We start from the raw sequence: 26135 nt of genomic DNA on the forward strand, positions 1-26135 counted from the left end.
AGACAGGCACAGAATCAGTCAACAGAGGGGAGCGACCCAGGGAAAGAAAGTAAACAAATGCCCGCGGGGAGGGGCAGAACCCTCACCAGCGAAAGGATACGATCCTCTCGGAGGGCAGCCAATGCCGGAGCAGAAGGGGCGGCGAGAACCCCACGGGCGCCAAAGGGCAGTCCGTTCCGCCCCAGAGTTCGCCAGCTGCCCACCGCGCCCCTGCCTCGCTCGCCACTTTGACCCGAAAGGCTCAACTCTGAGCCCCAGGACGGATCGCTCGGGAATAGGGCAGGGAGCTGTGCGCGCTTCCCCGAGTCCCCCTGAGGCGCGGTCGCCGCGCCCTGGCTCCGCCGCCCCCCGGATACCCCGACTTCGGCCCGAGCCCCGCCTCCGCCGCTCGGCCCCCTCGGCCCGCCCCGGACCCGCCGTGGCGGCAGCGGAGTGTCACGGCGCCATTGCTCTCCTGCCTCCGCTCTGCACCATGTCAGGGAGGAGAAGCGGTTCTTCACCTGCAGGGGCAGGGGCCGAGGCCTTCAGCCGGGAGGCGCGGGAGCGAGGGGCGAACCGCGAGGAGGAGGGGGCCGGAGGGGCGGAGAGGAGGAGGGGAGGTGGCCCGGACAGGGTGTGGGAGGGGAGGGGAGCCGCACAGCGGCAGCCACCGCCTCCTCCCCGCGGCCGCCTCAACTTTTTGTACAGCCCAGAGCGGAGCCTACCCCCGGTGCTCCGGGTCCTGCCACGGACTCCGCAGCGGAGGGCGCGCCGCGGAGTTGGGGGCCGGCTCCCCGAAACAGCCCGCTCCTCAACGCGCGGAGGCTAACTTAGCGGCGCGACCAGCCCCACAGCCATTTTCCCGGGGCAGCGGCCGAGGAGGCGGCTGCGGCGGCGGTTCCTGCAGTTGCTGCCCCTGCTCCTCGGCTTGCCGCTTCCCCTGCGCTCGCCGCACCGCTTGCCTAGCATCCGCCTCCCCACCTCCAAAGCTCCCAACTGCACCGGGACCCCAGGCAGCAGCACGAGCTGCTCCTGCCGCTCCGTCCATTCACTCTCCTCCGCTTCCCTTCTCCCCACCTACCAACTGCAGGGTAAGTGCGCGCTGTCAGCTCCCGTGTCCTCCGCCCCACCGACCCCCGTGGGCCCCTGTCCGGGCAGCACCACTCCCGGCGGCGGCGGCGGCGGCGGCGGCAGTTCCTGCGCCTGGTTCCCCACTCGTCCAATTTACTGCCACAATCCACCAAATAACAAGCTGTTGAGCAGACTCGCTTCTGCACGAACTCCTATTGGCTGCTCATGACGCCGAAGAGCTTCGGATTGGAGCTCGTTACCTGCCGTCCTCATTGGATGTAACTGTGAAACTTCACGGATTGGTGAGAAAAACAGCAGGTAGGGCATCTTCCACTTCTGACTGGCTGTCTCCGAAGGCTAACGTTACTGGAGAATCAGGTATTGAGTAAGCAACTCCTGTAAAACGATTGGTAGAAACGACTCCGGATGTGCTTTACTGAGCAGTGATTGGTAAATTGAAGGGTCAGGAAGAGCAGTTCGGCACGAGGATTGGTGGTGCAGTGTCCCATGGAAACCGAACCCGGAGCTGCAGCCAGGATTTGCACGGGGGCGGGGCACGCTCTTTCCAAAGCGCCTGCGCAAAGCCGGCCTCTCGGCGCCATTTTGTCTGAGCAGCAGTGGATGCAGCTCTATCGCAGTTTATGTTTCTGGCAAGGTAAGATCAGAGTCTGTTCCCCGTAGCTTCATCTTTAGCGCGGCACCCATCCACCGTTCCCTCCAAGACAGCACCTAGTGAAGGTCCGAGGAGTCGCGGGCCTGTCAAAAAGGTCAGTTGGAAGCTATGGTGGTCCGACTGGGGGTGGCGCAGCGTTAGCGCACCGGCACCGGAAGTGAAGGGGCAGCGCGGCAGCCATGGGAAAGTAAGTGCTGGGGCTGCGGGGAGGGGAGTTGGGGGCGGGATGAAAGGAGGCGAGGCTTCTTCTCCCGCCGCCGTAGAGAAAGAGGCGGAGAGGACGCACACGTCTTTCTCCGGGCTGGTCCTTGGGACTCTTCGGGAGTGTGAGAGTATGGATTCAGCTCCTTTTGGAAAAGTTCTTTCTCCCTTTGGAAGTCCGTTTCGGGAACCTGTCATAGTCGCCAACCTAGTGCCACTGCCTCCCTGAGACGGGGAGACGAGGTTTTTAGACACGTCCTGCGTGTGGAGAGACGATTCCGCGTGCCCTTCCCGTGATGTAGCGATGAGCAAACAGCCAGCCCCGGATTTCGGCCTGCTGAGGAATTCACTAGCGCACGAACGGCTACGCCTCCTGCAGAGGGCTCGTACTGCTCCTTGGAAGGCAAGAGCAGTGGTTTTGCAGACTGAAAACACCTTTGGTCAAAGGACTCCCCGACAGGACTTCGGTCAGGGCAGCCATTGGTCTTGTTCTAGTAGCAAAATCTGTGTTCTGTCAAATGTAAGAGAAAAACATCTGAAGTGCTGGAAATGGCGTATGAATTGGCAAGTTGCGTTAAGGAATGAAATAAAATACAAAAAAATTGTCGATAATCCAAGTTGACTAATTTATCCAAAGAGAGAACATCTTAAGCTGAATCAATTTTTCATAAAGTATTTTTTTCATAGGTACTTATTATCAAAGTGAAATGTATGTTGGTATTTCAGTTAGTTGACCTAGTCACACTGATCTGGATAGCTGCTTAAAATTAACCTCATAACACCTCTGTCGTGATGTAAAACACTGTTTTCTAATGGTTGAGTGATTTAATAACTTGAATTTATTATTTATTTTTTTGGCAGTTGGTCTGAAGAAAACAGGACCTCTCAGTCACAAATATTTGAAGTAGAACTGAGGTGAGCTGTAATGTCTGTAAACATTTTTAGAATTGGGTAGGCTACCTGGAAAAGTATTTTATGGACCAGTACTATGTAGACCAGAAAGTAGAGCCATCAATAGCAAAGTGGAAGAATGGTAGATGAACGATGTTTTCTTTGATCAGGTATTTAAATGAGTCTATTTATTATTAGCTTTCCTGAGGTGATGTTTTAGATTAAATCTCAAAATTAGGGCCTAGTTACTAACTTGTTTACCTGTTGACGTGGTTCCCATTTCTGGGTTTTATAGTTCTTAAAAGAATATTTTTATTACAGAAAAATATGAACATTTTCATGATTTTTTTCTCCCTATTTAAAAATTTGGCATATAGAAAAGATTTCAGTAAGAGTTTAGAAGTGAAGCGATTATTTTTTTCCTTGAGAAAACTATAAAACAATGTAACTACTGAACTTCCCAGGGGAAAATCACCTATAATTCCACTACTCAACTTAAAACTGGTATTATCCAATCCAAATAACACGTTAGTGGGCATTGGAAATTACTTAAAAGCCAAATGAGGAAAACAAAAATCTTCTGTATTCCCTCCACAGCTTATGCTAACATAGTTTTTCTTTTTCACTGATTTCATTTTACAAAATAAAGGTCATTCTAGTGGTGCTCATTTTGTCACTCATGTTTTCTTCATGCAAAATATTGGGAACATGGGAAGTATTTTGCCCTTAAAGCATTTTCATGACTGCATAGTGTTCTGTAGGGTAGGTAGGTATACTGTAATTTATATAACTTGATTTCCTGATTTTTCTGTAATAGTAGTAATATGTCTGAATGTATTTGGTTATGTTCTACAAAAGATTTTGCCTCAGAACTGACATCTCTGGCTAAAACTTCTAGGCATCTAGATCTTCCCTCACATCCCTGATCATATCTTTAGAATAAATTCCCAGAAGTGGAATTAAAAGGCAAAAGGGATCATGCTTTTTAGTTCTTGTACAGTTGTCCATCAAAAAGCTTTAGCTCTTATTGCACTCAAATTTTTTGTTGTCCTTTTCCCCTTTTTACTTTTTTCCCTCTATTTTCTGTTTTTTCTTTAGCTTTATTTTGTGAACTTTCTCTTTTGGGTCTCTGTTTTTTTCAAGTAGAATTATCACAGTCTTTAAGTCAAATGCACAGCATAATTAATTTGAGGGTTATTATTTGACCTCAGGAGTGATTTCTTAAAACTAAATTATTTTTCAGTTTAATTAGGCATTATTATGGCAAAACATTTGGCTGAATGGAAGTGACATTTAGAGGCTACTGAAACCAAACCAAACCAATTGATTTTATGGTATAGTTAGTTGAGTTTGAACCACGTTCTTGTTTCCTTGTTTCCTTAAAAAGTTTTCCATCCTTACGTGCATCCTCTTGGTGCTTTTGTACCCTCACAGGACTCTTTAAACATGCCTCTGTCATCATATTACTCTGCAGTTCTTTGGCTCTTCCCTAGTTGGAGACTCCACTCCCAGAGGACAGCAACTGAAGTTTTAATCACTGTTGTTTCCCTATCTGATGCATGATAGGTGCTCTGTCAGTATTTCTTAGGAACGTGTGGGTACTTTTTGGTGCAAAATATGTGAAATAAGCTAATTTATGGTTACTTTAAAAAAGTAATTTTCTTAGAATTCATGATGCTCCACATAAGCTATCTTACCCTTGAAAAATTTTTTAATGTTCCAAGTATTTAATACTGAATTGATTTGTAATTTCTAATAAAGATTTAGAGACCCCATTATAAGTATTTAAGGATTTTATGATATCTTTATGGGAAAAAACTGTAGATGAATATTAAATGAATAGCTATACTAGACCACATCTTAGGTATAAAAGAAAGAAAATGAATTTGATCATATTGGTTTCTGTGACCAATTTCAGGTGAGCACAAACTGATAAGATTGTTTCCCGTAAAATCAAAGTTGTCAAATTTTTAAAAACATTTCTATGACGAAATGCTGTTTTGAAAGAATATTTCGTTTATTCTGTCCAGAGTTTGAGTGAGACTATGTAATTAGCTTCCTGACATGGTATTTTAGACTGAAATCTCAAAACTGGAACATTCCTATGGATTGGTTTAGCCATTCATGTGGCTCTCATTTGTGAATTTTTGACCATTGAATATTATAAACATTTTCATGATTTTTTTTTTAAATCAGTGGTGAAATAGTTGACATATAGGAATATCATCAGTTAAAGTGTTTAAAAGTGAAACCTTTTTTTTTTTTAAGGAAATTATAAAGCAGTCCGTTCGGAATGTGTGGTCTATAGTATATTCAAAACTAAAAGAAGTATTTGTTTTTTAGAGTAAGCCTCATTTTGTGGAAAAATGAAGATGTTCCAGTTTTAAAAGACCAGGATTTGCTGTCTGTTAAAAATTCTGTTTCTGGTATGCAGTTTTACTTGGCTATTCTTTTGCAATCAAGATTGGACATGTAACTATTTTATATATATATCTTTTTTGAAAAATGATAGAATTCATTCCACTGTACATTTATTTCTGCACATGTCTGTATGTTGAGAAGTAGAATAGATTGCTGAATGTGGCTTCTTCCCTGATGGTTTCATAATTTTGGGGGAAGTTACATAATTTGTTTATTTGTAACCAAAGTAACCTTTGCAATCTCTGTATGGTCTTTTGCCCTATTAGATGTCGCTGCTGATTTTATGGCCACATGGAGTTATATAGATAATCTTTCGTATATAATTCAAACTAAAATGACAGTGTATTTTGGTACTTGGATTCAAGCTGATCTAGATTACCTAGTGACGTTCCTACATAGCAAGAATCTCTGCTCAAGGAGCTTACTGTTAATAAAAGGAAGGAAATAATGGGGATAGATAATATAAACAGTCACTTCAAAAAATTCAGTCAATTTAGGTAAGTTTTTAAAGATTTAAGTCCTGGCTCAGGAGAATAATAGATTTGTCAAAGTTCAGTATACAATCAAATCTGTTTTTAAAGACAAATTGTTCTATAATGCAGAACAGAAATAAGTATTTAGCAGTCGTTAAAGGCTTTTCAAAGTTAGTGGAATATAATATGTAAAAATAAAAGACATTCTATTTGGTCTGGCGATTGTGATGAAGAATGCAATTATATATGGAAGGCTATGTTTGGGACAGTGAGTAAACCAGTTTGGAGAGGATGACTGACTAATAATTACATTGGGAAAATTGTCTGAGGCCAGCTTGACAATGTTTCTAGAATTAGTTGCACATCAGAATTAGGGGAGCCTTTAGAAGGCCTTGAAAGGCATGTGAGCAGAAAATGAAGTTTATTTTTGTTTTCGAATTTTACAAACCAAAATCGAACTAAACAACAAAAAAATCACTTTTAATGCCACCTTAACACAGATGTTTAATTTCCTTCTTCCTTGTCTGTATTCTTTCTTTAGTCTTCTTAGCTTTTATTTTTCTTTGTTCCTGTAACATTGTAATAAGCATTCAGTGTGACTGCACAGTCTCCATAATAATATTAGTACCTTAAAGTAATCCATTAAACTGTTTTATTTTTAACTTCGTATTTCTGTTGCTCGATCATTTAAGTTTTTAGTTCTTCAATAATTGTGCTGCTGGTATCATCTGTGTGCATACAGTAGACAGCATTTTCTATCTTACGAACTGTTCCTTTAGGATTGATTTAAAAAGTCATTGTATGAACATTTTTATGACCCTTGAAACATTACCATATTGTTTTCCAAAAGACTTAAAATTATACTGTCACCCTCCCTGTGATTTTAGCTACCGCCATTGGGTAGTCTGTATAATCACTTTTGCTAATTTAGTAGATGCAGAATAAGTTGAGCCTTATTTCTTTGTAAGGTTTTTATTGTTGATAACTAGTGAAGTAGGACCTTTGCTTATAGTTTATTTTACTTACTCGTTCTTAGTAATAAAGTTGACTTTGTAAGACTTATGTCCATTTACATATTATTGATATTTTATACCTTAATTCTTTTAATTTTTTTACATATTTAGTAGTAATTTGCTGCAGTTTTTTCCCCATACAGACAACTTCCCCTTTTAGTTATTCTTTTGAGGTTTTTAGGTAGAGACAGAGAGGCCTATGATGTATACAGAATGGATTATTGGAAAACTATTTGGTTACAGTGACAGAAATTAGAGGTAGAGAAACAGTTAAAATACTATTGCAGTGGTATTCAACCTGAGGTGAAACTGGAGTAGGACCTGAAAAGAGACAAAGGAATAGATGAGCAAGATACTGTGAAGGAAAAAAAAAAGAGCTGACAACATTTGCTCTCCAGTTGTAAGAAAACACTCAAGAATTTAAAGAGCAGGGCATAGATCATACCATTAACTAATTTGAAAGTCAGCAGAGGCCACTGGTTAGTAAGGAAGGTGAAGTCAGTTTAAACGTGCTAGTTAGAACTTGAAATGTCCAGTAAAAGCATCTGTTCTTTCTGTTAAATGCTGCTTAGGTCCCTAATTGGAACAAGGCGTATGCTTAACCTCATATTGTTTTCTATATTTTGACTTTAATTCCATTTCTTCTAGTACACTTCGGTGCTTTTATCAGGACTTTCCTATTTCTGATATGTAAAAGACAACATGAAGAAAGTTAAAGTGGATTAGTAAGTAAAATAAGTGCAGGGAAACCAGATGATTCTCATACTAAAGAGAGGTCAATTTTACATTATTGAAAATAGTTCTAAGACAGCATTTTAAAAATATGTGTATGCTTTTAAATTGTTCAAACCTTCCCTCTCTCTCCTTCAGTGGACTAAGTTTTCTGTTTTATTTTAGCTTGATTTTAACAAAATACAGAGAGGTGACAGATGTATGTCTTCAGAACATGAGTGTTTGGCCAAGGTTCTTTAAATACTGAAATCTAAGTAAGCATGTTAGTTGTCCTCTTTTTGGAAACCACTTTATTTTAACAGATGAAATTTAAGCATTCAGTATAAGGAAGACTTCAACAGAAATATACGTATCAAAACCTGGAATAAGCTAACTTTTGAGTGTTTCCCAAGAGCTTAGTTTAACTATTTAATCTCCAGTGGTCTCTCCACCTTTTTTACCTAGGGCTTTAAAAATGTTTTCTGCTGTTTAGCAAGGAAAACATTATGATGTTGTTTTACCAAAAAACAAGTTTTTAAATGATAGGTTAACTACGACTCAAAATAATTCTTCTCCCCTTTTTTTGTTTTTGATTTGGCCCTTTAACTTACTTTTCTAAAACCTGACCCTTTCAGGATAGTATATGAGCTTATGAAATTTGAGCTGCTTTGTAACATATATCAAGGTTCTCTTTGATCTCATTTAAATAATTAGGTATTACAAATTTTTCCCATTATAGTGCTAGCTTTGAGTTAAAAAGAGATCATCTGTTTATAGACTAAGGAAAAAATAATTAATACATTCACAAACATAACATTTTTATATTATTTTTTCTGTATCCTCTGTTTTTAATGACCGGTTATGTGTAATTAATTCCTTGCCTTAGATATCTCTTTATTTTTCAAAGATGAGATCCTTCGAATTACAGGATTTATAGGTTTTCTCCATGCTCCCATTAGAATGAGAGCTTTAAAAATTGTTTGGGGAAAGCAGATACTTCCAGCTTTAGAATGTGTAGGTGTGGCCAGATGTTTTGTGGAAAGGGTGGTTTAGAGCAAATTTCTTAACCTCTCTGCTCCATCTGTAAAATGGGAGTAATAATAGTACTGGCCTGACAAGGTTGGGGTTAGTATTACATGAGTCAATAATACATGTAAAGTGCTTAGAATGATGCAAGTATTATTTAGGAAGCACTGAGATGTTTGGTGGTGGTGGTGGTATGCATAGTGGTGGTATGCATAGTGTTGTTATAGAGTGTCTGTCATTCCAAGAATTTTAAAAGAATATACTAGTTTATACAAAAGTAAAGCATCCAGACTTTTTGCCTCCCATTCTAGGCCTTCCTGAAGGTTATAACAACCTCTCTCCAAACTTATTCCTACTTCTTCCCTTCAGGTATTATTTGCTGCAGTCACACTAAATATGGCATGGCTCCCCTGGACAAGCTCTGTGTTTTCCCAGTTCTTTATTCATACTCATACTTCTCCCACCATCTGGAATGTTGCTCTGTCATCACATATTCAGAAAGCTATTTTTTAAGTGATGCTTTCCTTGGTATTTCTACAACTGTAGGTAGTCTATCCATGTGAATTTCATATACTTTATATATTGCATTTCAGCTTTTTATCCACTTACCATGTCCTTAACTAAGTTGTGACATCCTAACAGAGAACTGTGCATTATGCACCTTTATAAGTTTCGAACCTGTCATAAGTTTTGGCACTTAGTAGGCACTCTTTTGTGGAATGAAAGTTTTCAAAAGGTATAACAAGATAAACAGTGACATTTAATGGACAGATGTGTACCATTAAAAATGTGCTTCATCATTGTTTGTGCATGAGGAACGTCTTGCCTGATCAGTTACTTAAAATGAGATCCCCTGAAGTTTTAGGAGTAGGGTCAGATACAGTTACACAGAGTAGAACATTACAGAGAGTGTCCACAGGTCAAGAATTCTCATTAGAATGTTTTCCTGTTATTTTTTTAAAGATAGTATGCCTAATTAACCACCAGAGGGATTGCTTTTCTGACAGTAATTTTTCACAAATCTGCCCACCCATTTATCTTCCTTATCAACAATAGTCCAAATTTTTTGAAGTTTTACTGCCAATAACAGAATATACAAGCCACCTGGCTTAATCAGTTATTGAACTCAAAATTTCATACCACAAGTACATGTTTCTTACCATAATGCCTCTAGGCATGAAAGTAAAGTAAGTCTAAAAATGGATACTAGGTGAGATATTACACGAGAACACTTATTTGCTTCTTGGTTACTATAATACTGGTAGGGTTGTAGCCTTTATAGAGTTAAAAGAAATGGGAAAGGTGGGAAATGGGGAGATAAATTTTCAGGCTCATAGTAATCATTTATAGAGCTAAAACGGGCAATTGATTATATTCTCTTAGCTCAAAAATTCTCAATATTTTCCCAGGAGTTCAGCGTGATGTTTGATTGAATAAGTAGCCTAATATATAGAAATACCAGATTTGAAAACCAGATGTTCTGTGTTCTAATCATAAGCCTGTTCTCATTGGTTATGTCCTTGCATACATTACTGTGCACAAATGTTTGTTTTAATTTAAGAGTGTAAGTGGCATGGGGCTAAGTATTTCTACCTCTTAATACTTAATGGTTTCAATCCAGTGCCATATTTTTCAAATAAAAATTCCTGAGTATAATTCTGATATGTACATATTATCAGAAGATTAACTAATACTTAACAATTCCTGAAAATCAGAAATCTCAGACATTGACTAAAGGAAGCTGCTGGTATTCCTATACCACTGGGTTCCTATCCCACAAGATCAAATTCTGACAGAAGCTTTAATGTCCTACCTACCTCACTTTCATTGAACAATTGTTCTGATTGCTTTTATTGGCTGGTAAAACAGATACTTGGAATAATAGCTAAGCAAGATCACTGATTAACTTCATTGTAGTAAAGTTTCTATTTTGTGTAAGGTGCCTACACACACACAATAATGAAAGTACAGTGTACTCCAGTGTTTTCTCCTATAGTTTTTTTTTTTATCTTGTTTAATTGATTTCATGACTTAACCGGCTTTGGAGGGGAAAAGGAAATTAACTAAACAATATTGTGCATTTGTTTGATAGTTTAATATTTATTAGGCACTTGGCTATACTGCTATATACCCTAAAGTGTGATGGCTTAAAAGTTAAGATACAAACTGTTACCTAAAAATGCTTGCTTTTTTTTAACAGCAGTGGAATTCCTGGGGCGGGGTGGAGGGCAGGTGGGTGAGGAAACAGCTAGAAGTCATGAAAGAAGGATTCATTTTCTTTTCTCCTGTTGGCTTTTGCTATGTTTGGTTTTTTGTTACTGCGTCTGCTAATCCTCACCGCCCACTTAGGGATTTATATTTATTTTTAGGGTTACCTCAAATTCTATGGCAAGCATAAACAAAGCTTTTTCCCCAAGTACCTGCCCTCAAACCAAACCAGAAATGTCGTTTCCTGTTTTGTTTGTTTAGTTTTTAATCTTTGTGTTTCTTAGTCTTATATACAGCCGTAAAACTGCTTCCAATGTTTTTATAATTTTGCCATCTTAGATCTTAGAATAAGAGAGTCGGGGGTTTTATATGAAGGAATGTTACAAAAAGGCCGTCTTCCTGTTTCTTAGTCCTCTGTGTATCACATGATATTAAGACCTTTAAATGCAGAGGAAACCTTGGTAACCAAGGCAAATTTTTGTTTTCCCCTCAAATTTGAAGTTCTGCATTTTATTACATAGTCACGAAGAGAACTAGTCTGTTACCAGTAAACACTTAAGCCACAAAACTTGTTCCTCTGTGCTGCTAAGTACTTCCTGTTTTGTCAAATTTCCATTTAGGGAAAATAATGGATTTAGAGGAGATGAGTCTGTTTCATGTTTGAAGTGTCTCTCCTGAAATACAGTTTGGAAGCTGCCCAGATATATAGACGGGGAGAAAAAAATAGCATTGCATGTCTACACACAAAGTTATTTGTCAAAAAGTTTTATTTGGCTGTGTATCATGAAAGAGAGGATTGTCAGGAAGGAAGAGAAACTTTTTGTTGTCAAAAATAGTGTATGACTTCTCAACATTGTGGCTTGACTTTAGGCTTTCCATGTCAAACATGTTTCAGTTTGTGAATGAATTACTACATTGCCTGTGAAGGATTTATGTTCTTTTCTAGGCGACTTTTCCTCTAGAAATAGGTAAGAACTGCATTTGGCCACATTTACTCCCTTTTAAGGTAGGCAGGTGAAAGGTCAGATGGTGGTTAGAATAGAGTAAGCATTGTGAATTTCAAATGTCTTTGGGGGGAAAGTTGCAGTAAAATGATTTTAAGAATCTTTTGCAACTGTAATAGTAAATAGAACATTTAGTTATAAATTATCACTTTTATACTATGCAATGAATTTCTAATTAGGTATTAATAGAACTTGTTAGTAGAATATACATTCAGTGTAAACCTGAATCCCCTCATACTGCTGGTCAGAGAATCTTGTGTTAATGTTGTTCTTTTGCAGTGGTTGGGCCATGACCCTGTATGAACATTTTCTTTAACCAAATTGAGCTGGCCTGCCTTAAGTCAGGTTTTTTTTTCCTTTTCCGTGACCTGGCAGTAAAATATGAAAGATGCTTTTTAATCCCTGAAGAGTTACACAGTTTCTTCCTTTTTGGCTCCCTTGCTCTCCTTCGTGCAGTCATGTTGGAAATGTTCAAAGAACCAATGCTGCTGATACAAGATACATCTACAGTAAAGTTTCTACCAGTTCCTTTGCTTTTTATCATCTGAGTATGTGCTCCTGCTTCTGAGACATGTTCTTTAAAAATCCATTGAAAATGTTTTCCTAAACTATAAGGCCCTCCATCTTCATCCTCAGTTTGCTTTTTAACAGGAATCTCATCTCTTGAAACCCTTCCTTTAACCATTTCTGTTGGTATGTTCTCCTTTTAATAACCTGTGTCCAAATGAGTGATTCTCAGGTTTTAGTGTTTTATGAGCATTACATCAAATACTTGTTTAAAATACAGATTCCTGGACCTCACTTCAGTCCTAGTAAATTCAGATATATGGAGAATCCTTTTTCAGGGTGGTGTTTGAACCAGGTGGAGAAACAGTTATCTACCACATGCATTCCCACTACAGTCGATTCATGTTCTTCATATACAGCCTTTTTACTTTGTTTCAGTTATTAGCATCTCAGAGCTCATCCACCAGATCTCTAAGAAACTATCCCTATTTCCCTTCCTTGTCAGATTTATTTTTTCTTTCCACCCCTTCAGAAGCACACATTTGTAGCTCAGTATGTACATACAGTATCTGTATGTAGAGTAATATATGTATATACATTTTCACTTTGCTTTTACAAAACACACAGAAAAAAACAGCAAAAGCGGAAGTAGCATTCAGTTTAGTTTTCCAGTGAGCTGTTAATAGGGTGGCTGATACAGAGGCAGCCTGTACCCCAGGCAGTGAGAGTGGCCTCACCAAGCTCCTTTCCAGGGAACTACACAGCATCTTGGCATCAAGTGCTGGAGCTTTGAGCTGTGTCTGTGAGGATCTGTCTATTTTGTGCATCCATTATCAAGGTGTGTCCTGATGTATCAGAAGAGTTATAAGAGAGGTTATTGTTTGGGTCTGAAAATACTCAATTTTTCCATGGAAATTAATGGTAATTGCTTCTTTGCTTTAAGCCATTTCAGCTTACTGAAAGTTTCATAGGAATATTACTTTTGGATAGCAGGGGGAGCTCCAACCTTGCTAATGATTTTTAAATGTGTCAGTTTTTTCCACTGGAAAGAATATTTTTTATCTTTCCTGGCAGTGTGATTTCATTGTAGGCATACAAATATTTGTTTTGAATCTTACTATTATTATCATTTGGTTGCTGCTGTCAAACCAGTCAGTCTACTAAAGATGATTAGGTATCTTCTTTACTGATTCTTCTATACCATTTCTCTTTCTCTGAATTACCAGATTTCCTTGATGCTGTCTTAACAATAATATTCCCATATTACATTGGTCTTGAAGCCTGTTGGCTTTCCTGAAAAAGTTTTTAATTCCTATTCCTATGTGGATTGTGTAGTTCAATGCCTTAAATGAATTTTCCTAAAATTCCACTTTGTAGTTCCACATTGTAAAAATCCAAATCATATCCTTCAAACACAAACTCAAGATGTATAAGGACTCTTGATCTTCAGCAGCATTTATTAACCACATTACACCAGCATTTACTTTTGTAAAGAGTTACTTGTGAACTGGAAGGATATAGGTAATATGGTGATTACCTCTTTAAGGGGTGGGATGGTTGAAGAGGACAGATTAGTTTTAGTCTGTAATGAGAATTGTCTGAATCTTTTCTCCTATTTTAAAAGTGGGTTTCTTGTTGAATTTTGAGAGTTCTTCAGTTCTGGACACACATCCTTTTCAGGTATGTGTTTGCAAGTATTTTTTCCTAGAGGTTTTTTGTTTGTTTTTGTTTTTTTTTGGTCTTTTCATTCTCAGTGTTTTTAGAACAGCAGCTTTTAATTTTGGTGAAATTCAATTTGTCGGGTTTTTTTCATTCATTTATCATGCTTTTGGGTATAGCATCTGAGAACTTTTTTTAAACCTAAATCACGGAGATCTGTTTCCTGCTAGAAGTTTGAATTTGAGGTCCATTTTGGCTTATCATTTTGTTAATTTCTATATATAGTACAAAGTACAGTTTGGATTTTGTTGTTGGTTTCTGTTTTGTTCCGGCTCCAGTAGTGGAAAAGCACTGTACTTCTCCAGTGATTTGCCTTTTCATCTTTGTCAAATGACCGTATTTGAGTCTGTTCTTAGATTCCATTCTGTTCTTTAATATCTGTTATATTAACTGTATAGTAAGTCTTAAAATCAGGGATTATGGGTCATCTACTTCATTTTTAAATTGTTTTGGCTATTTTAATTCCTTTTCGGGTAGAATCAGGTTTTTATTTTTTCTCACCAACTACCCCCTCCTGGCTGTTAAAGAACCTCTTAATTTGAGAATCAACAATACAGTCTTCTCATCAGTTTCTGTTTACTTAAATTTCTCTCACCAACATCTTATAATTTTCAACATAAAATCTTACTCAGTTTAAATTTATACTTAAGTATTCCTTATTTGATGTCTTTTTTAAATGGTATGTATTCTCATTTTACAGATCAGGAAAATTAACTTGGCCAAGTTGACACAATTACTAAATGACAAAACCAGTTTGAAACCCTCAAAAGTTCATAAGCCACTATTCTGGTTTTAATTATGCTGGTTTTCTTATTCGCAAAGTGTTGTGGTTAGTGGTGGCAGACAGGAATTCCTAACTTCTTTTAACAAAATCCCATTACAGTGCTTCTGTAAAAGAATTGATCCCCAGTTTGTTTTCTTAGCTTTGGTTTTCTGTATCTGTTCAAATCATAACCATGCTCATCTTGATTTAGAAGTATCTGATGAATACAGTTGTGAACCAGTGCTTTTAAAGTACCTTGTCCTGCAGTTAGCTAGTATGAATTGCTAAAGTGTGTGCTTCTAGCACTTGAATGCCCACTGTGTGCTCAACAGTGGAGAGTGAAAACATGATTTCTTGAACAACTTCCATGTGGGGATAGGGAATGTTCTTATTTTATGTTAGTAAACACCGTAATAGATGTGTATCTATGGGCACTGGTAGAACAAAAGCTTTACTTGATTGGAGTTAAAGTAGCTGCACTCTTACTCATTTCATGTTTTGGACTTAAAAACAGTTTTAAGCAGGAAACATGAGGGGAGAAACTGGAGTCACTTCAGTCACTTTCTTTGGCAGATGGTGTGAGTCCTTAGAAAAGATCAGTGAGAGCGCACCTAGGCGTGAATACAGTATGGGTATGGTAGAGTGCAGGAAAGTAAAACAGAGGTCAAGTCTGTGTCCCATTTCTCAAGGAATTCAGAAGTTATGGAGAAACATTAGGATTGAGTATCCTACATTGACTTTTCATTTGTGGATTTCTTCTGGTTTAATAGTATCTTGGTAAGTAGGTATTTTTATAAAATGAGAAAAAAATACTAATTTGCAAACTTAATTTGAAGAATGTTTTAATGTTTAAATAGGTTAAACATGTTGATGACCTACAACTTGATTTTTCTTTTATTTTTCAGGTCCCTTTGTGAATGATAGAAATGTCTTATCAGATAAGTGCTTTTATAGTCTGTGTATTTTATTATTTGTAATCTCTAAACCAAATCTCTTAAAACTTTTTTTTTTAGGTACCACTATCAAGGTTTACAGCAACAAGGTACTCAATCTTTCTGAAAATAAATTTGTAGTCTTATCAAAGTAAAATGTACCAGGTTTTTTTTTACCTGAGGCTAATCGTATCTCAGTGGTGCAGTTAACAAGTACCCTTATAATTGAACCTAGATCATTTGTTAATCATGTATATAGTATGTATAAAAATCAAGTTGTCCTTTCTCATAAAATCTAGGTGTGTCTGCTTATGTAATCTTAGATTTTATCTGACGTTATGATACCAGTGATAGTTTTCAGGTGGCTTAGCTGCTCAAATTTAGGTTTCTTTAGAACCAGTGTCTTATTATTTTAAACAAGGTTACTAGTTTCATTGATGTCAATTTAAGAACAGATATACTCAGCACGATGTTAAAAGGTTCATGTGCCAATTCATACTTTGGAAGTTTTAGATAAGTATGTAATGGCCATGCATTGGCTTAGGGGTACTCAGCTTATATCCATAGATAAATCCAAGCTAATATTGTTCAGGTGTTATCCAAGGCCAACATTGATGTCAAAAGAGTTAATTCATTTTTTTTTATGAGTTAAAATAAAATGTAGCAAGTAATTTTACATAAAAGCAGTTGTATGAGGTAATTGTTTTTTGAGTTGTTTGTATAGTAGTTAGCTATTCACATAAAATGATTTGCTCACACAGATGCTCAAAGTCCAACAAATACCCTGCTGCTAAACTCAGTGACTAGATTACCTTCTTAGGAAAGCGCTATAGTTGAGTGGAGTGGTACTGGCATGAGCCCAATGAAGGGTGTGTATAGCTGGCATACTTGGCCTGAGTTCACATTGTTTCTTCCTGATGTGAGTGCTACTGTTCAGGTTATGACAGTTGTTTTTACAAGCCACAACACTGATTATTAACAGAGCAGTTCCACAAATTTAATCTAATTTCAAAGCCTCTTTTTACAATATTTTAACGAAATTTTGAACTAGGCATAAATCTACATTTTAATGCTAAGTAAATATGTGCTTAGTTCCAACAGTTCTGTTAAGCAGACTTCAATTTTTAGCAAGACAAAAATTTATTGAAAATTGGTCAGTGGTATGTCATAATCCACAGAGCTAAACAGTTACACGAGACTGTATTAGAAATTTAAAATTAATGCTGAAGTGTATGTTACATGTTATCATCATCTGATTCATCTTCTTCCTTCAAGGATTCCTGTTAAAAGAGAAGATTTAAAAATTGATTTTTAATATTTTAAAGCAATCTGAATCTAATAAAGTACCAATTAAAAATACTTTATAACTGACAAATAAAAACTAGTTTAGAATAAGACACCCAAGCAAAGAAAAGGATAGTTGAGGATAGCTTCACACAATCTTGAAATCATTAAATGTCCTGAAAAACCCTTGCCATTTTCACACAAAATTTTTGGAACCAGGGCAACATTATCCCCACTGAAGATAACCTAGAAACTTTCTATCCTTAGTTTCATTCAACCGTTGTGTTATTTAATAGAAATCAACCAAGTTCCTTTATTATTCAGCATTTACTTTCTTGATAACTACAGCCAGAGGAGTTTTCATGCTATGGCTTACCTTGGCATATTTCTCTGCTTCTTCCCTGATATCCTTTGGAACAATTTCATGTCTTCCTTTAGTTACTGTAAATTAAGCCATATATTTAAGTGAATTAAAAATGAGGACTATATTGCGATTTGCAGTACCAAATAACCTACCATCTAATGTTAATACTGTAAAATTGTACTGTGAGAAATGCTTTGACTCATCTTTGTTTTTGCCACAGGAGATAAAACTGCCCAAATTTAGCTTTTATGGAAATGAATAAATTATGCTACAATTTATCCTGATGCTTTGAAAAATACTGAGCATTGAGTATGGGTGCAGTTTGATGAGATCAATTCCTTTTTATAAGGGGTGGGAAGGTTTAGTCTAGTTGCCACACTAGAAAGAAAAAATTGATGACTTAGTAATAATACTTTTAAAAACAAAGAATGAATGTTTCAAAAATTAGATGACCTATTTACAGCATTAGTCAATTTTTAAGCAGAACTTTCCCTTCATAAAGACTACCTGGTAAATTCGTTCTGTCTTTGTATAAAAAGGCACCTAGTGGTGTGACCACATTTTGACAATACCTACTGCAGTGGGACATATGCATGTTTCATGACTCAGCAATTCCACTAATACTCGTGTATTTCCAAAAGAAATGCTACATATGTGTACCAAATATTTGTACAAGATGTCCATAGCTGCATTATTCATTATAGTTAAACACTGGGAAGAACCCAACTGTCCAGCAACAGAGGAGATGAACTGTGGTATATAGACATCAGACTACTACAGAGCAAGGCAACTGAACAAATAGTGCTATACACAGCAACACATGATTCACACAAATACGGTATTAAAAGATATCAAGAACAAAAGAATATATATTGTTTAATTCCAATGATATGAAATTCAACATTTCCTATCATGATCAGAACTACTGCCTTTGGGGAGAAGGTAAAAAGACCATGCTTTCAAGGAGGCCTAAGGGGTGATCTGGTCTGGGCTATTAGTTGACCAGAGCAGTGGTTACATGACTGTATTCATTTTGTGACAGTTGTCCAGTTTATTATTTGAGTACTTTGCTGTGTCATTAACCAATTTTTTTTTTTTTTTTACAAAGAAAGGCACCCAGTGGTCTGCTGGGTTTGGTACAGATGACATAAAGTAAATAAATGTACAAAAAATAACTTACTTTCACCAACCCAGCTGAGCTCTAGTTCAAAAGCTTTATCCTTAACTTCATCATGTACTATGTAAATTCTAAAACACAAAAGGGAGAATTTTTAATTAAATTCATTTGACCATCTACAAACATTGAAGTTGACGTATAGTCAGCACAAATTGGAATACTTAAGTATTTATAAAATACTTAGTTTTCTAGAACTAAATAAAATAGTGTTTTGTGTTTTGTGTTATTAAGTGATGAAGGTGTGGTAAGGGCTAATTTCCAGAAGCACTTGTGAAAGAAACAGTTTATTGTGTTAAACTGTTGTACAATTCATTGAACGTTATTTACTGTCTAAGTGGTTCTGTTGTGTGTTGTCAATGTTCCTCATTTGCTGCTAACTGACAAGCATAGAGGGGATTCTGCTTATTCACAACTGGAAAGGGGAAGGGACTCAAAAGTAAAAGGATGGATTGTCAGTAGCAAGAGTGATAGGGGACAATCAGGACAAAATTATAAAACAAGGTTTTAATAGCTTATTAAAATGATCAGATTAGAAGAGAGTAAGGGTACCATTTAGATATCTAATTCATTATTAGATAATAGAGCCTTCTAGGACTTTTTTCTTGCATGTATTACGATGTAAAACCTGAGACACAGGCACAAACAGCTAGCTGACTGATTAGACAACATTCATGTAGTTGTAATATGGAACAGCTAGAGGTGCTATGAATTCTCTGGAATATTAAGTTTATTACTTTCAGTCTGAAAAACTGGCTGTAAAACCAGCATTTCAGTGAATTTTTTTGAATACCAAATGCCTGCATTCTTTTGATCTAGTAGAATCATGAATTTGAAATACTGCCTCTCAGGTTTACTGACTTCATTGCTTCCTATTATTGTTGCACAGCATTCTATGCTATGTACCTGTAGGATGAACCACTTCAGGCCTTCTTAAGCTGTTTTTAAATGTTTTGAAATACTGCTCTTCTCATCTAATTAGAACTTATGATTAACATGTCATGCCCAAAGAACCAAGATTACACAAATGAGCCAGCTTCATGGGTCATGTACAGAATTAGCTATAAACCTAAAAGTTTGCAAACTAAGATTACTACTTTGGGGGCTCTGAACATTTGAAAAGTTGGAAGCTTTCAAATGAAGCCCTTAGTCTACCTCCAATCCTTTTTTACTCTGTCACTTAAATAGGAGTTTATTTTGTCAAAAGCTATTTTTTTCCTATCCCATTCATTGTTATTTAAAATATGGAGATTCTTTCCCTTAATGGGGCTTAGAAATCAAATCAGTCACCTTTTAAAAATTATGCATTAAGTTATTTTCAAACCAAACAGCAACCTTAGGATTAATGTTAAGGTAGGTCAAGTGAAGTAAACAGTTTTGTCACTGGTAAGAAAAATTTCAACTTACATTTTTGCAACTTCTTTAACAACATCACGGCAGGTCATTTCTTTCATCTACAGAAAATAAAATAAATTATTCATTTAAGAGACAAAAGAACAATGCTCTCCACTAGTGTAACTATTTTGAGATTCTTTTTACAACTTATACCAATTGTCCATGCTCTAAAATAAGGAAAATAATCTAAAATCCCTTGGAAGACCACAACCTAACTTTTTTGATTCACAGTTTTAATATTTTAAAATCATATCAAAAAACATACTCTGAACAACCCATGGGTACCCTGGATTTTGTGGTATTAAAATTTATAAAAATCCAGACCCCTTTATCAATCTTCTCATAGGCAGACCCTGATACATAAAGATTACAGAGAAGATTTCTTTTTCTCTAGTCAATTTAGGATAATAAAATATAAACAAACAATGAATTCCTACTATACAAGATACAGATGAAGGAGTGAGACAGAGTACCTCATGGAAACTATTCAAGACAAAATTTAACACATGCAAATGTCAGGAAAAGCTCTACAAAACAAGGTTTGAGAGGTTTCTTAGAACATAGTTGGGTTTGGTTTCATTTTGAGGAAGAAAAAAAAATGCACAAAGGAGAAGTGGGAAACCAAAATCTTCCAACTCATACTGGAAATAACTAGCGTTCTTACAGTGAATATCGGATATGAGGATAGAAAAATAGCCCTTAAGTGCTCAGCTGAGGAGTTTGTATACTAGGTATTGGAAGTGACTATTACAGAATATTAGGCACTGGTTTCTGAATACACATGGTAAGATTAAAAGACTATAAACAAACTGGTATTCATATTCTGGACATGTTGGGGAGATGGACAATGGTGAAAGAAAATTTTATATAGCAGTCCAAACTTGGAGTGATTTAGTTACTACACGTCTAAATTCATTAGTACCTTTTTTGTGGGGGTATTGTTTTCTATTTAGAAATCCTGATGCTATAGCTGTGCCTGCACAGCATAAAGCAGGAACAACAAAAAATCATAGTAAATGTAAAAATACCAGTCTTATTAGCAAAAAGACAAATCTAATATGTGGGACCAACTACAAAAGCAACTGGCATGGGCTCTTTAAAAAACTAATGCTGGGAGGAGGAAAGGAAGACTCTTAAAAACCATGTAAGAGACAAAACCCAATGTGTCAACCTTAAATACACAACGTGTGAACCAAAAAAAAAAAGTTACAGATGACAGGATTATTGAGGCAATTCAGTTATGAACTGAATATTAGTATCTGAGGTTGAGAGAATGGTATTCTAAGGAGATGAATGCTAAAGCATTTAGAGATGATGCCTAATTTGTTTGAAACAGTTCATGGGAAAAAAATGGATAAAATAAAAAACCATTCTTCAGTCTAACTGAAGATACTGTACTCTTTCCTGATGTTTAAGTTCTTCCTGACTAAATTGGGGGTGAACTGAAGGAAAATACTGATCTTTATACTTTGCCCTTATAGGTTAAGTTCTATTTTGAGTAAATTAGTTGTATCACAAAGGCAAACTAAAGCAGACGTGACAAACTAAAGCAAACGTGAAAAGGCACATTTTAAACAATATATTTTTACATATGTTCATGAAGTTTTTATTTCATAAAATGATATTCTTGATAAACAGAAGAAACACAGGCCAGAGCAATGATGGAGAACAGGGATTGTCAAATTCTACTCTGTAAAGGGCCAAATAGAAATTTTTAATCTTTATGGTCCATGTAGTCTTTGGTCTTTATTCCAACTATTAAATTATGTTGTACTGCGAAAGCAGACAATGTAGTGGTGTTCATTCAGTAAAACTAAAAAGCAGGTTATGTGCCAGTTTGCTGACCTCTGATTAGGAGCATGTTTTTGTCATTAAGTATAGACATGTTACCTCAAAGTGATCTTAATTCTTAGCTAGGATTTGTTGGTATTCCCATTCTTTGCTAGGATTTAACCTCACAAAGACAAAAGAGCTAATGCTCCAAGTACTCTTATTTTCAGATTTCCACATAATATTAAGGAGAGATGAAAGCAAACAGGAAAAAAGTTAGGAACTTCACACCATACCAGGAAGCGAATGATGGAAAAGAACACTGGCCTAAGAGCCCTGAGGTCTGCAAATTGTTCACAACAATGTATTCTGACTCTAGCAGGTGTGTCTAGCCCAGGCTTGGCTTTGGCTAAGTGATTTCTGGGGTCCTTTTATCAATTTTACTAAAATACCAGAAATGAATTCAGCTTTATGGGTCTAGAATTTGGCATTAAATTCCAAGCACTAAAAAACATCTTTTTTAGTTAAGCAAGGTTCTAGTACAGCACTAATATTAAAATGTATATGAAATATTTAAATGTATGTGTAATTTACCAAAATACTACAAAAGTATATGCTTCCCTTTTAAGGAAGTTTCTCATAAGTAATAAAGTTTGCAGATACTATTTCAATATTAAGGTGGCTAAATGGAAAACCAGGAAATTTTTAAGAAAACTTCTTTACACTCATAGATGAATTTCTTGCTCTTAAGGAAAGAAAAAGTGGGTAGTTTTAACAGGGTTTTGTGCTTTACCTAGCTAGAAACAAAGCAAGAAGCCTAGAGCAGTCTGATTGAATGGAAAAACTCCAGACAAAAGCTATATTCCGGAGAAGAAATGATAGAGTAAAACACCAAAGTTCTCAGGCTCGCAGGGCTTCAAGGATTTTGTGAAATCATATGAAATTTTTTGTATTTTTATGAATTAAGGGTTTATGGTAAGCAGCCATCAAAATCATAAAGGGATCCTTGACACACTTCTATATTTACTACGTTACCAGCTTTCTTATTTAGCCACTTACCTTTTAGAAACCTTTACTCCAAACAGCAAACCACACACTATCTTTTAGTGTGTGGACTAAAGATTTAGTTTGTGGTGATAAACCTCAGTACTTGAGAATGTTATAGCAAAAATTCAAGCATTAATATGTATTACCTGAAGCTTTTCTATTTCTGTCTTTGCAGCTTGCCTGGCTTTGCCAATGGCACAGCCCCAATAACCCTATGTAAAAAGAACACACACAAAAAAATACATGTATCATTCTATTAAATTAATATACTCTCATAAATTATTAATGATTACTGATGTTTATATTTAAAGGTTAATGAAAGGATGTCAAATGACTTTTAAAAATCACAAACACATTCTAATGACCACTAAGGGGCTCAAAAAATTAAAATACCAAACTTAATTCTACAGTAATCTGGCTTATTTTTTATTAGAGGTATACCAAAGGAAAACATGTTGTTATATATACTTTATGAACTCCAGACATTTCAGAGGGTAGGAAGGAATAAAACTGTAGCATGATGGTGAAAGTGAAGTTATTTTTTAGAGAAGAATAATAATTCCTATTCAATACACCCTAATTTATTATTTGTATTGTAAAGGTTTTTTTTTTAATTGAAGGTAAGAATGGCCAATTAACACTTGTAATTAGTTTTTTTTAATTACCGAACCCCACAAAATCTCGGAAAACAAAGTAATAAAAGGTCCAAATCCTTTTTTATAAGGGAAGATGTATTCAGTTTTAAGATACTCGTAATAGAGTAAATGAAGGAAATACCACAGTGAAAACTTCATGCAATTTCTATAAACAGCATATTGAAAGCCAAAAAAAACTTTCTCCTGCCTAATATCCACAGGTTATTATTATTAATAAACACAGTTACTCCCCTTGAATGAATTGTAAAGAAACGTCTGTAGCCCAAATATATGCTTTTAAGTGCTAATGAGATAACCATTAAACTTGGAAATAGAATTTCATGATTCAAAATTACTCACATACGAAACTCCTGATGGGTCAATCATGTAGAGTTGTGCACTGTCATTCACACTGTAAGACCCTAACATGAAACTGCATAAAAGTAAATTAATACTTTAAACACCACAGTCCTTAATACCATAAAAGTATGATTAAAATAGTGATAAAATTATACTTTATAACATAAACTATGAATATACAGGCATTATCTTGGAGATATTTGTAGATTCACTTCCAGGGCACCACAATAAAGTTTCCGTTACAATAAAGTGAGTCATGAATTTTTTGTTCTCTCAGTACATGTTATATTTACACTATACTGTACTCTATTAAGCTTTATAATAGCATTATGTCTTTAAAAAAAACTGTAAATACTTTAACTAAAAAACTTTATTGCTAAAAAATGTTCATCCTCCAAAGTGCAGTAAACTGAAGAGCAATAAAACAAGGTATGCCTGTACATAAAACTTGCAGTAAGCATGCCAATAAGGCAGTTTCAATAAAAACTACACATACTTGAAATTGTTCAAAATTCATGTGGCTGTGTGTGTTTAGTATTAAACTTTCTGATGAAACTTCACTGGGAGGATAGCACCATACACAAAGATGTAATAGTAAATGGAAAACTAATAAAGGGCCCAATAGGTAAAGGCATACACACGAAAAAGTAAAGATAACCAAATTCCTGATGTGCATTCACTGAATCTACCTCAAATTCCTACTCCACCCTTCATGTTTGGCCATTCCTCAGTATTCCTCCAATAATTTTTCTGCAGTAATGTAAATTGATTCAATACATTTTTATATGCTCAACAAATTAAAACTGGGTTATAAAATGACCATATGAATTGCAATTTTCTGAAATTGTGTTTTCTTTGCCCTAGAAGTAGAAACCAGCCCCATCTTACATATTTCATGTACAATATACTGTAACAGTCAACTTTACCAATTCCCACCTCTACTATCATTCCCTTCCATCTTACATAATGCTGAGACTTACCTTTCAGAATATGTAACTGTTCATTATTTTAAAACCCTTCAATGTTTCCTTAGTATAGATCACAGGCTTCTGTAGGATCTAGCCACGTTTTACATCTTCATCCAAACCTAGTATCCTACCTGACTACCTCTTCATTACCTGAAGATACCCATGTAGATTCATACTAGTTTCTACTAGAAATACTTTACCATTCCCCCTACACATCAACAATCTTTTCCTTGCCACCTCTCCAGAGAGAGGTATTCCCTAACTGGTGCCCCACTATACTCAGTAGGTATCTATCACATCACCTCTAAAACTTTCACACAATGACTCACCTTTGTGTTCCCTCCCCACTTTTTTACTAACTCACAGTATATCTCAATAAATGTTTGCTGAAAAAGTTCTCTTCTCCCTACTATTCTTACTCCCTTAAAAAGAGAACAGATAAATTCAGAGCTCAGTTGAAAGGTTAAAAATGAAAGGTATTCTGTAAAGTCTGAAAGCTAAGTGTTTTATAAGGTATTTTATGTAAGACCCCTAAGAAATAATATGAAGAATATGTGTAGCATACTGATGATAGAATAAATTCAGGTTTTCTCTTAACACTTGTCCTTATTACTTTAAATGTGGCTATTATAATCAACTCGAGGTAGGACTATAGCTAATAAACTTTCTACCACCTTTAACAGTGGCAAGCACTCAGATGTATTTTATTGTGATTAAAAATGACTTTTAAGAAGTTACAAATATGTCTTTAAGAAAATGTAGAGTCATCGGTAGATGACAGATCTAGAGAGATGTAGCAGATCAAAATACTAGATAAATCTCTGAGAAGCCAGTATTTGAATATTTACACGTATTTCAGGTCTTGATACAACTGATGCTGCTACCTTTCCCCCAAAACAAAAAGATCGGCACCTCACCTGAACAGAAAATAAACTGTAACTAATGGGGAACTGTGAAATGTAACTTTTTTATAGATTCATTACTCACTGCTAAAGATATAATCTCCCATTTTAAGAGACTTTTACCTGATTGAAGTGTAACTGATGTAAATGAGAAAACTGAAGTATCAATACAGTTGGGCTATCTACTGACAACATGGAATATATTTAAAATCAATTTGCAGTTTTCTGAGAATGTCAGGACACAATACCAGATAATTTGTTTTTTCAAGTTCTATTAAGATAACTGACATACATCATTGTATAAGGTTAAGGTATCCAGCATGATGGTTTGACTTATATATAATAAAATGATAATAAAAGGTTTAGTTGATGTCCCTCATCATACAGATAAAAAGAAAAAACTTCCTTGTGATGAGAGCTCTTAGGATCTACACTCAATTTTCCATATACCATACAGCGATGTTAATTAGTCATCATGGTGCACATTTACATCCCTAGTACTTAATTATAACTGAAGTTTGTACCTTTTGACCACCTTCCTCTAGAGAACTTATTATAACCAAACAAAAGTTATTATTACCATGATCTGTTTTATCTTCAAATCTGTACTGTATTTTTCACTCTTCAAAGTTTTTATATACAAT

The 26135-nt window shown here is 36.2% G+C and overlaps 3 protein-coding genes across 13 annotated transcripts in view; 1 reads left to right on the forward strand and 2 right to left on the reverse strand.

Moving 5' to 3' along the window:
* Positions 1–1208, reverse strand: part of ARID4A (AT-rich interaction domain 4A) — a 66467-nt gene extending 65259 nt beyond the window's left edge. For 6 of the 7 annotated variants that reach the window (XM_036918960.2, XM_036918949.2, XM_036918936.2 and 3 more), the window contains exon 1: positions 1061–1208. The gene's annotated coding sequence lies outside the window, so the exon portion shown is untranslated. Of the gene's footprint in view, positions 1–86; positions 289–1060 lie in introns of those variants that run through there. The other variant, XM_036918921.2, reaches the window with a different exon arrangement.
* On the forward strand, positions 58–25338 carry LOC118927913 (WAS/WASL-interacting protein family member 3-like). Its single transcript, XM_057489028.1, has 5 exons — positions 58–186; positions 279–1705; positions 2786–2839; positions 5159–5241; positions 15566–25338. Exons 1-2 carry the CDS (start codon positions 58–60, stop codon positions 1236–1238), a joined length of 1089 nt encoding a protein of 362 aa, XP_057345011.1. The 3' UTR covers positions 1239–1705; positions 2786–2839; positions 5159–5241; positions 15566–25338.
* Positions 16709–26135, reverse strand: part of PSMA3 (proteasome 20S subunit alpha 3) — a 32812-nt gene continuing 23385 nt past the window's right edge. For all 5 annotated transcript variants that reach the window (XM_036918982.2, XM_036918992.2, XM_057488414.1 and 2 more), the window contains 6 exons: positions 23622–23694; positions 22773–22838; positions 19822–19868; positions 18421–18488; positions 17253–17317; positions 16709–16872 (listed from right to left, as the gene is read on the reverse strand). In XM_036918982.2, coding sequence (XP_036774877.1) covers positions 16828–16872; positions 17253–17317; positions 18421–18488; positions 19822–19868; positions 22773–22838; positions 23622–23694 — 364 coding nt within the window. In that variant the 3' untranslated portion in view covers positions 16709–16827. The remainder of the gene's footprint in view (positions 16873–17252; positions 17318–18420; positions 18489–19821; positions 19869–22772; positions 22839–23621; positions 23695–26135) is intronic.

Source organism: Manis pentadactyla, chromosome 11 (genome assembly GCF_030020395.1).
Source record: "Manis pentadactyla isolate mManPen7 chromosome 11, mManPen7.hap1, whole genome shotgun sequence".
NCBI classification, from domain to species: domain Eukaryota; kingdom Metazoa; phylum Chordata; class Mammalia; order Pholidota; family Manidae; genus Manis; species Manis pentadactyla.

Bases quoted from the DNA above. Each gene is read 5' to 3' on its own strand.
- LOC118927913 (XM_057489028.1), top strand. From the start codon at position 58: ATGCCCGCGGGGAGGGGCAGAACCCTCACCAGCGAAAGGATACGATCC. The intron at 187-278 runs GTTCGCCAGCTG...GCTCGGGAATAG, and splicing joins GCAGTCCGTTCCGCCCCAGA to GGCAGGGAGCTGTGCGCGCT.